Source organism: Gavialis gangeticus, unplaced genomic scaffold, assembly GCF_001723915.1.
Source record: "Gavialis gangeticus isolate Ggan-Ray unplaced genomic scaffold, GavGan_comp1, whole genome shotgun sequence".
In the NCBI taxonomy this organism is placed as follows: domain Eukaryota; kingdom Metazoa; phylum Chordata; order Crocodylia; family Gavialidae; genus Gavialis; species Gavialis gangeticus.
Genome location: NW_017729016.1, coordinates 8,071,477 through 8,087,078, shown reverse-complemented (window position 1 = coordinate 8,087,078; position 15,602 = coordinate 8,071,477). Strand labels below are relative to the sequence as shown.

The 15,602-nt window shown below is 42.3% G+C and overlaps 1 protein-coding gene across 3 annotated transcripts in view; it reads left to right on the top strand.

The window, feature by feature from the left end:
• The window catches only part of KIAA0430 (KIAA0430 ortholog), a 35,174-nt gene that overhangs the window by 13,471 nt on the left and 6,101 nt on the right, over positions 1-15,602 (top strand). For all 3 annotated transcript variants that reach the window (XM_019512815.1, XM_019512813.1, XM_019512814.1), the window contains 12 exons: positions 775-964; positions 1,489-1,667; positions 3,512-3,592; positions 6,183-6,419; positions 7,409-7,528; positions 7,905-8,080; positions 8,459-8,679; positions 11,062-11,204; positions 12,936-13,069; positions 13,651-13,853; positions 14,891-15,118; positions 15,342-15,572. In XM_019512815.1, the coding sequence (XP_019368360.1) occupies positions 775-964; positions 1,489-1,667; positions 3,512-3,592; positions 6,183-6,419; positions 7,409-7,528; positions 7,905-8,080; positions 8,459-8,679; positions 11,062-11,204; positions 12,936-13,069; positions 13,651-13,853; positions 14,891-15,118; positions 15,342-15,572 (2,143 nt within the window). The remainder of the gene's footprint in view (positions 1-774; positions 965-1,488; positions 1,668-3,511; positions 3,593-6,182; positions 6,420-7,408; positions 7,529-7,904; positions 8,081-8,458; positions 8,680-11,061; positions 11,205-12,935; positions 13,070-13,650; positions 13,854-14,890; positions 15,119-15,341; positions 15,573-15,602) is intronic.

Below are 15,602 nucleotides of genomic sequence, written 5' to 3'. Positions count from 1 at the left end.
CCCCCCCCACAAGCCTTCCCGACCCCGCTGCCAAAAAAAATCCTGCATATGGATTTGTCTAACAGCCATTTTGACACTAATGCATGGTGACTCAGCCTTAAGTAAGGATGCTAACATATTAGTAGCTATCTGAGCACTAATGGATAGAGCTGGATTTAAAAACCAAAAAAGGAACATTCCTCACTTTCAAATAGAAGCTCACTTTGTGGTAGCTGTTTCATGCTTCTCTTCTTACTGGTATTGGTAGAGTTCACAGTATTTCTGAAGTACTTCTGCTTCTTAACATTTGAGGCAAGATTTTTTTTCCAAGGCTTGCATGTGCCCAGCGATGCAAACATTGCCTAATGGGCTTGGGAAAAGTCTTCCTGGGTAGATAACAGCAAGTAGTTTTGGCTTTTAATGTATAGAGGAAAGTATATATTTTATGAGCAAAAATTCTGTCCAACTCCAAACTTTGCTGTTCATTTTGAGATGATAGTTTTGTGGGGGTTCTAGGTTTTTGGGGGGTTTTTTTGTTTGGTTGGTTGGGTTTTTTTGAGGAAATAATCCATTCTTCAGTGTAAAAAGAAGACACTTTTGGTTTCTGTGTTTGGACACGTGAACAAAATGCTTTTGTGTAAGAAAAATGCAGTTAACCTTGGTAAATCTGTTTACCTAATTTGTGTGTGAGCTTTCTTGCACATGCTTGTATTTTCAGCACATGGACACCAACAGAATCATCACTTGTCATATTCACTTAATGAAAATAAAATGCTTTTTTTTCCTTTCAATCAGGAGTATGTCTCCAAACCTTTCAAACAGATCATCCCCACTCACCTTCAATATTATAAATCAGACCAGTGGTACGGACTCTCCTGATCCTTTTGCAAATGGTGCAGATATTCATATCAGCAATATAGACTACAGGTTGTCCAGAAAAGAGTTGCAGCAAATTTTGCAAGACATTTTCTCTAGACATGGCAAGGTAATGGATCTAATCCTTTTTTATTTTGATTTGACTTTATTTCCTTTCTTTAGCTTTCTATAAGGACTAAAAACTGGTCTGGTGACATCTTAACATGTTGGAACTCATCAATTAGTATTTTGTGATGCTGAGCCATAATACTTCTTGATCCATATATTTTGTTTTTGTATTCTGTCTTTCTAGGTATGTTAAACATGACAAAGGTGCTGTGTGCGCTTTCATTTTGAACTTGTAAAATATTTTTAAAATTACCGTCTACTCCTAACGTTAGATTCAAAAGTAATGGATGCTTTAAATATTGAGTTGATACTTTTAATCTTATTTAAGCATAACTGAAACAAAGGTGGATATTGTTTTGCTACCAAGACTAGAAAATAACCCATCAATGAGATGCCATGGGATGGTTTATAAATGGCTGCAAAATAAATTTGTGTATAACTTGTCTAAATTTCCATGTTAAAGAAATGGCTTCTAGCTCAGTCTGGTCTCTTTTGTGACCCGTGTGGTTCATATTTCTCTTCCAGGTAAAGAATGTAGAGCTCAGTCCTCATACAGATTACCAACTGAAGGCTACAGTTCAAATGGAAAATCTGCAAGAAGCAATTGGGGCTGTCAACAATCTTCACAGATATAAAATTGGCAGCAAAAGAATTCAGGTCTCTCTAGCAACAGGAGCTGCTAATAAATCTCTGTCCCTTCTTAGGTATAAAACAACCTAAATGCTTTTTCTTCAGTTATTAGAGAAATCAAAGAGCAATGAGGGAGAGAGGTTGAGAAGAATCCACGCAAAATTTTATTTTTTGTACCAATTGACTAAAGTTCATTTGAAGTGAAGAAAAAGTTTTTATCTTGTAGTATTTAGGTTAGCACTAGCTAAATTTCGATGTTTTGTTTACAGTGCTTCTCTGCTGTATAAAGGTACCAGAGCTTCATTTGGAAGCTTCATGCTATATGACTACTTACCATATTTAAGTTCTGGAGGAAAGTCAGTTTGTTAGTTTCATGAAACTGGTACTGTATTCAGAAGTTAGGAAAAGCTAAGGGAGCTAAAAAATGACACTGTCAGTTACTGTTCTACTTCTGGGTGCTTACTTTATATCTTATTAATATGGCTTTCATATTATCTTCCATAATTATCTGGTGCCTATCTCTTATGCATATTTTGAACAGTCTTTGAAAAGTCTCCTGGATGGTTGAAGTAGAGGGCAAGAAATAGTTAGGGGTGCACTGATAGAGATTTTTGGGGGACAATACCGATAGCTGATATTTAAGGAGGCATATTGGCCAATACCAATCTGATATCCGATACAGCTGCCATGAGCTATGGTGGAAGGAGTGTGTGGGGGTGGGGGGGCAGATCAACACCTCCTGTGGTGAGGGAGGGGGCATGGGCAGGGCACAGGATTGAGGTGCAGTTCATGGGGTGGGGGTATCTCCTGCTGCTGCTTGCCCCTCAGGAAGGTGGGGCAGGCATGTGCCCCTGGATTGGCACAGCGCAGGGCAGGTTGCAGCTGCAGGGTGGAGCTGGTGCTGTGTGGGGCTCTTCTCACAAGGGGCTGGGCTCAGAGTGGGCTCCTGCGGTACTGGGAGGAGGCTGCAGCCATCCCAAATTTTGCTGCAGTTCTGCTCTCAGTCCCGCACCACCACCTCCACCCAAGTGCCAGGAAAAGCCATGGCTGCACCAGCTGGTGGCGTGGGGCTGGGAGCAGAGGTCCAATAAAATCTGGGGTGGCTACAGCCTCCTCTCTGCACCGCTGGAGCCTGCTCTGAGCCCTGCCCCCAGTGAGAAGAGCTCTGTACAGCACTGGCTCCACCCTGCAACAGCAGCCTGCCTGGCACTGTATGGATCTGGGTACAACCCCCTGCCCCTCTGGGTACAAGCTCCACCCCATGAGCTGCACCTCTGTCCTACGCCCTGCCTCAGCTGGGCAGTGCCTGCCCCTGCCCCCTCCCTCACTGTGGGGGGCATTGATCTGCCCCCCCACACACCCCTTCCCTCCCCTTCCAACTTACCAGCCAGAGGCAGCTCTCCATGCTGCCAGCTCTACTCCGCGCTGCCTGAGTGCTGCACTACTTTGGTGCCGATGTTTTAGTGCTCCTTTAGAGATATTACATGTCCTTTTTATCTTCTAAGCAGAAGTATGACATGCATAGCGTGGCCTGGATGCAACAGATCGGAATTTGACCATTTGTCCACTTGTTATGCTTAATACTAAGAAGTGATATACACAAACATAGCTTAAATGTGCTCCAGTCCCTACTTTAACTTCTGTTCCATCATTTACAATTTGGCAAAAATACCAGTGAATTCTGGTTGCTTTAATCAACTTACTGTTTTGGGATCATATGAGGCTAGGGATTCCTGTTGCTCCCTGATTCACTTTTATAACAGGTTAACTTTTATTAAAACCAAAAGCATTAAATTGGTAGTAATCAGGGTACTGCATCCTCAGCTGAGAAACAGAGTAATTGAAGTAAACTTCAAGATTAGAGTTAACTTTTGCTTAATAAAATAAGGGTACTAACACTAAAAAATTTTACTTGCAGTTCAGAAACAATCTCTATTCTTCAGGATGCTCCTGCTTGTTGTCTGCCTATATTCAAGTTCACAGAAATCTATGAAAAGAAGTAAGCTTTAAATTGCATTTGGTTTTAAATTTTATTACCAAAAATAATGGGTTTTTTCTGTTCGTAGAGTAAAAAAACAATAAATGATTAAAGTATAAGCAATATTTTCTTTGCTAGTGTAGCAGAATTCCATGCATTTTATGTATTCAGAGGCCTTGGTTTCCCGTTATAGTTTGCTACCTTTTTCAGTTTGAAAAGATTAGTGCTTTAAATTAACAGTTCAGATTTGGTAGCTTTTAATTAAGTTTTCAGACTGTCTTTTAAGCTAGGGACAAAAATTGCACACATACTGGTATAAGTGATTGGAAAACAGTTTAGATCAGTAATACAACAGAAGTTCTGTGCATGCAAATGGGTTTAGGGTAAACCTGGATGGATGTAGTATCAGACTTAACTGATTTAAGTTAAATTGTTTAATTGAACTTCTGTCCCAGATCCCCTCCAGATTCAAGTTATCCCACAGTCCCCCACAGAAGATGCTTTTCACCTCCCCCATAAACCCTCCCTCACAGGGTGGGCGAGCTACCTTTGGCCCAAGATATCTGCAGGGAGGCGTGCTTTCAGGAGATCCCTGGCTCAGAAAAACCCATGCCAAAAAAAAACAGGGGAGGGGAGATGTATGTGTCAGCAATGTGCACTGCCGAAAACTGGAGCCTGGCCAGCTAGAGCCACACTCTGGCTGCTGGCCAGTAGGGCTGTGCAAAGATTTGGGTCACGATTCAGAGATGATTCAGAGGCCGAATCTATAAATCCAGATCGAATCACTAGAAGCTTTAGGCTCTCCAAATAGATTCGGAAAAGATTAGGAGATTCGGTCGTAGGGTATAATGGGGAATCAATGAAATATCTATAACTTTGTTGGTTTTTGGCTGATTCAGATGAAACTTACAGGGATAGTAGCTGCTGCTGAGGGCATGAAGCCTGCCAAGTTTCAAGGTGATAGGTGCAGGGATTTCTGGGAAACTGGACCTCAATTCCTGAAAGCAAAACTCAGGTTGTGTGTATGTGTTAAGCCATGGTGGGGTGAAAACTGCAGGGGTGGTGGCTCTTACTGAGGCCACAAAGCCTGCCAAGTTTCAAGGAGATAGATGCAGGGGTTCCTGGGTAACTGCACCTCAAACTGCTGACAAGCAAAACTCATGACATGCCTTACACTGTGTGTGTTATAGGCACAAGGGGGTGAAAACTGCAGGGGTGGTAGCCCCTGCTGCAGCCACAAAGCCTGCCAGCTGTCAAGGAGATAGGTGCAGGGGGGGTCTGGGTTCTGGGGCCCTGCACATCTGGTCGCAGGCAGGCAAAACTCGTGACATGGGTGCTTGTGGGACTGTGTGCCCCTGTCAGGTGCGCCCTTCCTAGCGCTGGGGCCTCTGCACAACATGGCAGTGTGCTCCTGTGAGGTCTCTTCCTCCACATCAGCCTCGGCCCAGTCTACCACTAAATGACAGCAGGTCAACATAACTTAGCTGGCTCAACGCCAATAGCACCAGCCGCATCAAAGGTATCCAGGCGGAACTGTCACAGAGCCTTTACTACTTTCTGTCAACTCCTTTATAAAAAGAAAGATGTTGTGTTGGATATATGTTACTCACGGTGTGTGATGGCTTATCTTGTGTTTTTATGCTTATTATGAAAAAAAGCGAAATAGTTAGAAAAATACATCTTAGGAAGCTTTTGGGTTGAAAACCCCTTTGTCAAGTTGAGGAAGTACCTGCAGTTGGTGTCTCTCCTGGTCCTGGATGGAAGGAATAGTAAAGAAGCTAGAGGCTGGCCTGGCAAGCAATGCAGGCGAGAAAGGCAGTCAGTGAAAATGGAAATGGAGGTGTTGGGGTGAGGAACAGGCTAGGGTAGGGGGGGAAGGGGGATGTAGCAGCACAAATAGAAGTGCAGAGGTACCTGGGCAGTCAAATATCTGAGTGTTGCCTGCCTGCAGCCAGAGGTGCAGGGCCCCAGAACCCAGACTCCCCCTGTGCCTTAATGCACACACTGTCACCTGTGTCATGAGTTCTGCTTGTCAGTAGTTTGAGGTACAGTTTCCCAGAAACCCCTGCATCTTTCATCTTGAAACTTGGCACGCTTCGTGCCCTTTGCAGCAGCTACCACCCCTGCAAGTTTCATCTGAATCAGCCAAAAAACAACAAAGTTATAGATATTTAATTGATTCCCCTATTATACCCTATGGCCAAATCTCTTCCAAATCGATTCGGCCAACTCGAATCAAAAATGTGATTCGGACCTCCGAATCGGATCAGCCGAATACGAATCGCACAGACCTACTGGGCAGGCTTCCTGTCATGACTGCAGCCTTGGGAGGACCCCAGACACGGCTGCTGGAGCCAGCACAGTTGCTGGGTGCCGCCTCCCCTACCCCATCCGGGGTAACCTGCTCTGTGGCACAGGTGTTTCCTGGGGATGGGTAGCAGCGACCTGTCCCCGGGGAAAGAAATGTCTGCACTTGACTGTACTTGCTCAATGTGGAATATTTAATGTATTCTATCACTTCATATTTATTTCAATCCTTGGAGTCTGATTCTTTTTTAGTTCTTGTCAGATTCTTTTTATGAATAGTGTATCATTATATATTTCATTTTAGATTTGGACACAAGCTAATTATAACAGATCTATATAAATTAACGGATACTGTGGCAATCCGTGACCAAGGAAATGGACGATTAGTATGTCTTCTACCCAGCAGCCAAGCACGGCAAAGTCCTTTAGGATCTTCGCAGTCTCATGATGGCTCATCAGCCAACTGCAGTCCTATAATATTTGAAGAGTTGGAGTATCATGAACCCATTTGCAAACAACACTGCCTGGATAAAGACTTCAGGTAGAATGCGTGTGGAAACTCCTTTTTTTTTTTTTTTTTCTTCAGAAGTATTTTACATGAAAGTTCAGATCTTACCTTTTGAATATAATCCTATTGCACTTTGCTCAAATCCCTGAAAAAAATGTTAACATTCCTACTTCTGTAACATCATTATCCAAGCCTTTAGACTAAGTCACAAAAAGCAGCAAGCAGGTGGGGGACTCCATGCACCTTTTGCATTAACTGTTTTTCAAGGACTTGAGCTTGGTAGAATAGGATCATACTTGAGCATCTAATGGGTGGAATAGGGTCTGGTCCTGGGTATATACCATTTTTAAAAGATGCATCAATGAGTGAATATCCTGTTTTAAAGCTTGTGCTAAATCAGAATGGATCAAGTAGAGTGGGGAACAAAGTGGTATTTCATGTAGTGTCCTGGTTTGAGTTGTTTTTTTCTGAGAAATTTGGGTTTATGCTTCAGTCCCATTGCTGAAGATGTAACACTTGTTAGGCAGAGATCCAAATGCGTATCAATTTCCTGATTTGGTTAGAGAAGTGTAGTGAGGAAAATGCAGAATAATTTTATAATTTCATAAATTTGCTTTTCTACTTGCCCTACAGTTTATTCTTCCTTTCCCTCCTCCTCCGCCCCCACCTAAGTCAATTAGCGGTCAATAACGCCTGCTGCTGATCCATGTTATAATAAGCTTTTTTATAGGGTTATTTGTCAGCAACTGTAGATATCTCAAGAACACTTGCTGGCAATATGCAGCCGGCTAGTTACAACATGCTGGTTCTCCTCGTTCACATAATACTGAACCATCGCCCGTCCCACATACATAGTATTCATGAGATTCAGTTGTGCAAAGTGCATACCAAAGGAAGGGAGAACTGCCATTCCAGAAGTGTTTTTCCGGTTAGCACCAGTATTGTACATGTACTTGCACGCAAAATAAGCTGTGCTCAAAGGATAAGTATGTCATAATTAATTATTTGTGTCATTTTTACAGTGAACACGAGTTTGATCCAGACTCCTACAAAATTCCTTTTGTAATTTTGTCTTTGAAGACATTTGCACCACAAGTCCATAGTCTGCTGCAGACACATGAGGGCACTTTGCCTTTACTAAGGTAAACTTGAGGTTTTGATTTTTTTTTAAATTTCTGTATCACTTTAACTTCTCCTTCTCCTGCAACATGCTAAAGTGCTGTGAAATGGTATATTTATAACAGAAGTAAGTGTCTCTTTTAGCAGCTGAGGTTTTTTTGTTGCGACAACTTTTTGTCCAATAATTCTGAGAGCAGTTAAATAAAGACTTGTTTTTGTGGAGTCAAAAAATATCTATGCCCTCTTATTAATAGGATGTTTAGAAGTTCCTTGAGCAAGGAATATATCCCCTTTTATAGAATTGTATGTATTCATAAGATGATTGGCAGTAGAGTAAGATCTTTATTATTTAGCAGGGTTTCTTTTGTTCTTCACCCCCCTGTCCTTTTGTTTTTAAAGTTTTCCTGATTGCTATACTTCGGAGTTCAGCGATCTAGAAATAGTACAGGAAGGCCAGGGAGGAGTTCCCTTGGAGCATCTCATCACCTGTGTTCCTGGAGTTAATATTGCCACTGCTCAAAACGGCATTAAAGTTGTTAAATGGATACACAACAAACCACCACCCCCTACTACAGGTACCATATATGTTGCTGTTTCATTTTCATTCTTTGTATCTGGGCATCCAACAGGAAAGGAAAATCATTGTTAGTTCTCAGAAAAAAAAAATATATTGTGAAGATTGAGTTAATCCATAAAATTGTTAAATCCATCCTTCTAAAATGTCTGAAAGTATTTTTTTGTTTTGTTTTGTTTTGTTTCAACAATGTTGCATATGATAAACTTTCATGTTATTTGGTGGGGTATGGAAAACTATTTGATAACAATTGTGTAACAACTTTTAAATTGCATAGATATTCCCACTTTGGGTTATATAGCAATGATAAAATCTCAGTAATGTGCATAGTTGTATGAAGCAAATGCCTTCTCATTCTAAATAAAACTCTCCTCCTTAGATCCATGGCTGCTTCGATCTAAAAGCCCTGTAGGTAACCCACAGCTTATTCAGTTCAGTAGAGAAGTGATTGATCTACTTAAAAGCCAGCCATCCTGTATCATACCTGTCAGTAAATTCATCCCAACATATCACCATCACTTTGCAAAACAGTGCCGTGTGTCTGACTATGGGTATTCCAAGTTAATGGAGCTGCTGGAAGCAGTGCCTCATGTACTGCAAGTGAGTTAAATGCCACTCCTTTGTCTTGTTAAAATGTAAATTTATATTTAGAATCAGCTCACTTAATGAGTCTGTCAGTGATTGCCACTTTATGTAATATAGACACTGTAATTGTTATCCTGTCATGTTTGCAAAGGAAATGGTTGGGCTTGGAGTCAGTTGTTTGGTTCTGGTGAGAGAATCATCATAACTGTTTCTCTGTGCATGTGTGTGTATGTGTAGCGGGGGGGACATTTTTGGATTTAATAAACTTCTAAATATATAAAGCTCTGTTAAACTTAACTTGTGGCAGTGGAATTTTGAAGTCTACTTTAAGTCTTGTAGTTTATCTTCTGCTGCTGTATTTAGCTAGCTATTTGCAGAATATGTTAATTTGTGTTCAGTAATAAGACCAGGCAGAGCATCAGTATTACAGATTGGAACCATATGAGAAGTCGTCTTCCCCACCCCCTTATTAGTGCTATTTTGGGAACTTGCATGGTCCTAGGGATACTCAGCTGGTCCTTCAGTATAGTATTTGTGGTAACATTAGCAGGGCTTTGGAAAAACTGTGCTAGTTGTGGAATTTTTTAATAACCTATGCTAACCCCATGTAGCAGAAAAACTTAACACATCTCTCCCCATGATTTGGCTATGGAGAAGTGTATGTAAATGTAGCATCTCATAGCCATATACTTGGCATACTGTTTTTACTTATGCTTCTCTTCTGTTCTTATTTACATTTCTAGCTAAATAGCTCATCATGATTACTATAAGCAGGGATCCTGGTTTTCTCTCTTTAAAAATGGCAAATTCTCTGATTTAAAAACCCATCATGGATTCTCTGATTTTAAAAACTCCAAATCCACAATTAAAATGAAACGCCGCTATATATATAAAATCAGTTGAACACAATATTTTATTGATATATTTACAATTATAAAGCAATTTGGAAGCCTACTAATGCCTTAGTCACTATAATCAAATCAATTCTAACTACTTACAAATGTTGGCATTTGATTTTGGGCTTCTTGATCATGGAAAATCAGAGCTTCTCCTGCCCTCTTCACTTACCAGGATGTGGGTCCACCTGCAGCTGTTTGCCCCTCACCCCCTCAGTACTTGGTGATGCTGAGAAGCCCTGATATGCCGCTACCCTGCCCATGCCACTGCCCCTCACCCCAAACTCACAGGCCTCTGGCCCTGCTGGTGCTCCTCACTCCCCACCCACAGCCCCCACCCTGCCAGAGGGGGCCCCCAGCTGCCAGGGCTACAAGGCCAGAGACCCAGGACCACAGCTCTCTGCTCCTGCCTCCAGCAGTGCCTGAGCCCCTGCTGCCGCCTGTGGGAGGCAATGGCTGCTGCGGCCCAGTGGAGTGTGGAGCCTGGCTCCCTCTCCCCCATGGGCATCATGGCTGGAGCGGAGCCTGTGGGAGGTGGGGCGGGGCAGATGCAGGCTGGAGGCTGCAGGCTCAGGGCTGCTCCCCTCCCCCTGGGGCCTCCACAGCCCAGCAGGAAGCACCCAGAATGGCAGGGCAGAGGTTGGTGCCATTGCTGGGAGCTCCTCACTGCCATGGCGAGGCACTCCCTGTCCGCTAGGCAGCAGTGGGGGTGGTGGTATGGAGTTGTTCCCTGCTGCTGCCGGGCAGCCAAAGGGCACCTGCCATGGTGATGTAGGGCTCCCAGCACCATGCCTCCCCACCCTGCTATGCCCTGCCATGCTGGGTCCCACTTGCTGGGAGGCCCCAGGGGAAAGGCTGCAGGGCAGGAAGCCCTGAGCCTGCATCTGTCAGCCTGCATCTGCCTCCATCCCATGCACAGATCTGGAGGGCATGGGGGGCACATGCCTTCCCAGGAGTGCATGCAGTGGCGGGGAGCCGACTGTGTCCCTCACCCCATCCCCCCTCTGCTCCCTGGACAAGCTGCCCTGCAGCTCCATCCTGCTTCCTGCCTGGGCCCTGCGACCACATATTCTGGCACTGGGCCTCAGGCCCCATGCATCACCCCAACTAGGCAGTGCTCCCAGCCCTAGCCCTGCACAGCTTGCTTCCTCCCTCACTATGGGGGCCTCAGTCCCCACTCCTGCCCCAGACTTACCTGGAGGGAGCTGTGGGAGCTGCTCTCCATGTTGCCTGGCTGCCATGTGCATGTGTGCGTGCACATGCATGTAGCGCCTTATACCTGATCACTGCCCTCCTCCCACTCCCCCCAGCCCCTTGCAGTCTGTCAACCTGCAAGGAGAAACCTACCGTTTCCCAAGTTTTTCTCCTGAAAGTTGGAAAATCTGTGTTTTACCGTGTTTTTCCATGGCAACAGAAAATCCAGATCCCTGACTATAAGGAGATGTTTGTGGCTTGGCTTCCATGCTCAAGTGTCTTTTTTATTTCTTTTTGAATCTTATAGATCCTTGGCATGGGCTCCAGACGCTTGTTGACCCTAACGCACAGGGCCCAAGTAAAACGTTTCACTCAAGATTTATTGAAACTTCTTAAATCCCAGGCCAGCAAACAAGTTATTGTGAGAGAATTCTTACAGGCTTATCATTGGTAAGTTAGCTCTTGTCTTTAGCCACCTGTCAAAACATCTAGTCCATATTTTAATTTAATTTTGTTCTAAAATACAGTGTGTAATAGGGTTGAAGTTAGCATTCTCTGTAATAACAGACAATTGTGACATTATTTCTTTTTCACTCTTGTTTTATTTTTGAACTTGTTGAAAATCTGATGGACAACACTAGAATAAAATAAAAATATTACAACCTTTATAGAATTCAGTGTTGCTTTACTTTAAAAATTAAATAAGCTAAGTGCTTCATTTAATTGTTGGCTGCTTTTTAAATCAGGTTACTATGTTTTAACTTTTAATCCCTGAGAGCATAATTTTAATATTGCTGTGAATATAGTTTTGTAAAGCAAATTTAGTCTGAGAGAACATGTGCTATTGTGCACCTTTTTTGGGCTAAAAACCAAAATGTTTCAGCCAAAGTTTTTGACACACATATTAGGACAAATTCTAAGGGGGATTTTGCATTGCCAGTATTAAAATCCTATCTCCATTGTTCTTAGAATAACAGAGCCCTTTTTTTATTAGGTAGCCTCAGCATTTAAAGAAAGATAGGAAATAGCAGTTTAATGTATGCCTTTATGAAACTAGTACGTGAGCCTTTGTCAGTTAACATTTTCTTGTATTACAAAAAAAAAAGCATTTCTTTCCCTAAAAAGCTACTAAAGTTTTTTTTCTATTATAGTTTCAGGGTTTTATTGGCAAGTCTTACACCTGAAAGTGTGAATGTGCATTATGCACATTCTTCTGAGGGATTCCTTGGCAGAAATTCTACATTACTGTTTAGAACAGTGCAGGCCAACCTTTTTGGCAGGTGTGCCGCAGATCAGCCCTGCACCATGCCCCAAAGCAGCTCCAATCCCATTCATCTGCCCAATCAGCTGTTCTTCTTTCTGTTCCCTTCTCTGTGCTTCCTGCCCAGTGTGTTGCTCTGCTTTCTGTTTCGTGCCCTATCTGCCACAGTGCTGCCAAAGGCAGCCTGTGGCATGTGTTGCAAGTTGCTTGTGGATTTGCTCGCAATGGGAACAACCTGATACAGGGCTGCTCCTGCCCTGCTCTGCCCCCCTGCAGCGGCCAGGGGGAGCTCCAGGCTCCCCCTTGATGATAACTGGGCAGAGAAGCAGGGCTGGTCCCCATGTGGATGGGGCCAGGCTGGAGCTGCAACTGTCTCTTGGCCCCATACACGTCAGAAGGGGTCCTGATGTGTGTGGGGCCAGGAGATGGGTGCTGCTACAGAACTGTCCTGTCCCGTGCACAAGGGAACAAACTCTGTACCTAGTGGGACTTCCCAATGCAGCCCAGGGCTGGCTGGGAACTATCCTGTTTTGGGGCAGGTCCCAGCCAGCTCTAGGGTGGGTGGGGAATCCTCCTCGTGCAGGCAGCTCCTAGCCCGAGCTGCACAAGTGGAGTAGGGGCTGGGACATTGCTCCCTGTCTTCAGCACCTGCCTATTTTTTATTTGTATTAGTCTGAGGTTGGTACATATAACTTGATTCTCTTCCCCATGCATCTCCAGTTTTAGATTGTTCATGGAATAATCATGGTTTATGATGTGTTGATGTTACTGGCAGTATGAACATATTTCTTAAGTTCATTAGGAGTAGGGTTTTCTTCTGATAATTCCAATTTTATAAGTGGAAACCAACTGTTGTTTTGCCATTTTACTGACGGATGTAAAATTATTCTTTACTTGCTTTACAATTAAATTGCATATAGGTGTTTCTCTAAAGATTGGGATGTTACTGAATATGGAGTATGCGAGTTGGTGGATATAATAGCAGAAATTCCAGATACAACCATCTGTTTGTCTCAGCAGGACAATGAAATGGTAATATGCATTCCCAAAAGAGGTACAGCTTAAACTTTTTTCTTTTTGCCATTGTCCAGTAGATTTTTTTCATATACTTAAGCTCTTTGGCTAACAAATCAGAATAGAAGTGTTGATTTTCTCTCAGGGCTACTTTTTGGCTCCTGTACTCGTTGTAGAAGTTAAATGATACCTTTCCTATTGTAACTCTGTATCTGAGATGCTTGTATAGAAAATTTTCCTTTTACATTACTAGAATGAAATTAACACTATGCTATTAGTGTCATGTTCTTGTATCAATTTTAGCAAGTAGCATCAAGTGTAGTTGAATTTTGTTTGAAAGATGGCTAGATAAGTCTGTCTGTTTTACTAATCAATTTTTTTGATTGTCTCCACTTTACCAAAGAACAATTGGAAACTATCTGAAATAATCATGTTTAAGCTCTGTAGAGATTTGCTATAAAGATAAAGACTTCTTCCAATAAGGAAATAATGGCTTGTGACCAGCAATAATTAATTTTTACTCTCCGATAAGCCACAATCACATTTTGTTTGTAGGCCTTGTTTCATGTGACTCCACAAAAAATTTGGCTTACTTCACTCAGGTGTTTCTTTTATTTTTAGAACGCACTCAAGAAGAAATGGAAAGAACAAAACAGTTCTCCAAGGAGGTAGTTGACTTGCTGCGTCATCAACCTCATTTCCGAATGCCCTTTAATAAATTTATTCCTTCTTACCACCACCACTTTGGCCGTCAATGCAAACTTGCTTATTATGGGTTTACTAAGCTCCTTGAACTCTTTGAAGCCATACCAGATGTCTTACAAGTAAGTCTGACAATTCCAAGGTTTAAGTGCTTTTCATATCTCATTCATCAAGCTGTTTTTTTTGCCTTCATCAAGAACTATTTTTGGTAGCGGACTACATTGCGTGTTGTGAATTGTATTACTTGCCGATGGCCCTACTTTACTAAATACATCTGATCCTCCCTATTTTTTTTATTTTGGATAGACTCCACAATTTTTGACGTCCTGTTTTTTCCTCTGAGTTACTAATAATCTTTAAGTAGTTTAAACTGGATTTTGTATGTTGAATTTAGTACATGTTTACTTTCTGCATTTCTCTTAGTCTGTAGATCTACATTCAATCAATATTTTAAGCCCAACTTAACCAGGTGTCTTTTTAGGACTTCCTTTCAATTCTACTTGTTTTGTAGATCCTCTTTGCAAGGTAGCTGAATGTTTATGTAAATTAAAGAATACATACCTTAGTTTCTTGCATACAACATGCCCCCAAATAATACACAACTTGTTTTTAAAAGACAGAATGCGGGGGCAGAAGGGGAGAAATGGCTGTGTAGAGCAAGAACAAGGCCTGATCTTTAGCTGACTCACCGTCCCTTTCCTGCATAACAAAAAAGAAATCCCTAGCTGCTGCTGAGCACTGGTCTCCCTAGGTGGCTCTATGATTTTAAAAAGAGCTAAGAAGTTTGTGATAAACAGCTAAAGGGGCTGTGAAATGAAGACAGGAGTGCTAGTGGACAAATTTCCATAAGAAAGGTTAGTTTGATCAGTGGCACATCAAGACCATTAAAAAGGGGAGACTACCATTAACACCTGCAAAGTGAAAAACAAAGACTTCCTGCAGCAGCTCAGGTATTACTGTTCCGTGTAGAGCAGTAATCAAACCAGGGTGCCTCCAATTCTAAGCAAAAAATCAGCTTCTCCACTTAATACACACACCTGATTTTAGGTTGCATGTTGTGTGAGAAAATACCCTCTTTTTTCCCATTGTTGTTATTACTACTAATTACAGCTTGGAGTTTTTGTTCAGTTTTTTTTTTAAAGGTATATTTTTCTTTTAGGTGTTAGAATGTGGAGAGGAAAAAATTCTTACACTTACAGAGGTGGAACGAGTCAAAGCTCTTGCAGCCCAGTTGGTTAAACTGCTGCGGTCTCAGAAGGATAACTGCCTTATGATGACTGATTTACTTACAGAATACAGTAAAACATTTGGTTATGCGTTGCGTCTTCACGACTATGATGTCAGCTCAGTTCCAGCTTTAATGCAAAAACTTTGCCATGTTGTAAAGGTAAATATTTTTGGCGTGCCCTTCTTTTAAAAAGAGCATAAATGCCATGCTAAGGCAGGAAGGTATGTTAGATTTTCCAGTGGAAGGGTGTAGGTGGGTGGACGTGTGTATGTGCAGACAGACTTGACAATCAAAATCTTTCCAAGTGAAATGAAACATTTTGGGCACATGAGCAGCACAGATTCGTATTAACCTTTTTTTATACATCTTTTTTTTTTTCCAGGTTGGTGACACAGAATCTGGCAAACAGATTCAGCTGATAAATAGAAAGTCTCTTCGGACTCTGACTGCACAACTGCTGGTGTTGCTGATGTCTTGGGATGGCACCTCCTTTCTTTCTGTTGACCAGCTTAAAAGGCGTTATGAAACTATCCACAGTACTCCCCTTAATCCATGTGAATATGGATTTATGACTTTGACTGAACTGCTAAAGAGTCTGCCTTATTTAGTTGAGGTATAGAAGTTGATTTGGTTTGATTTTAAG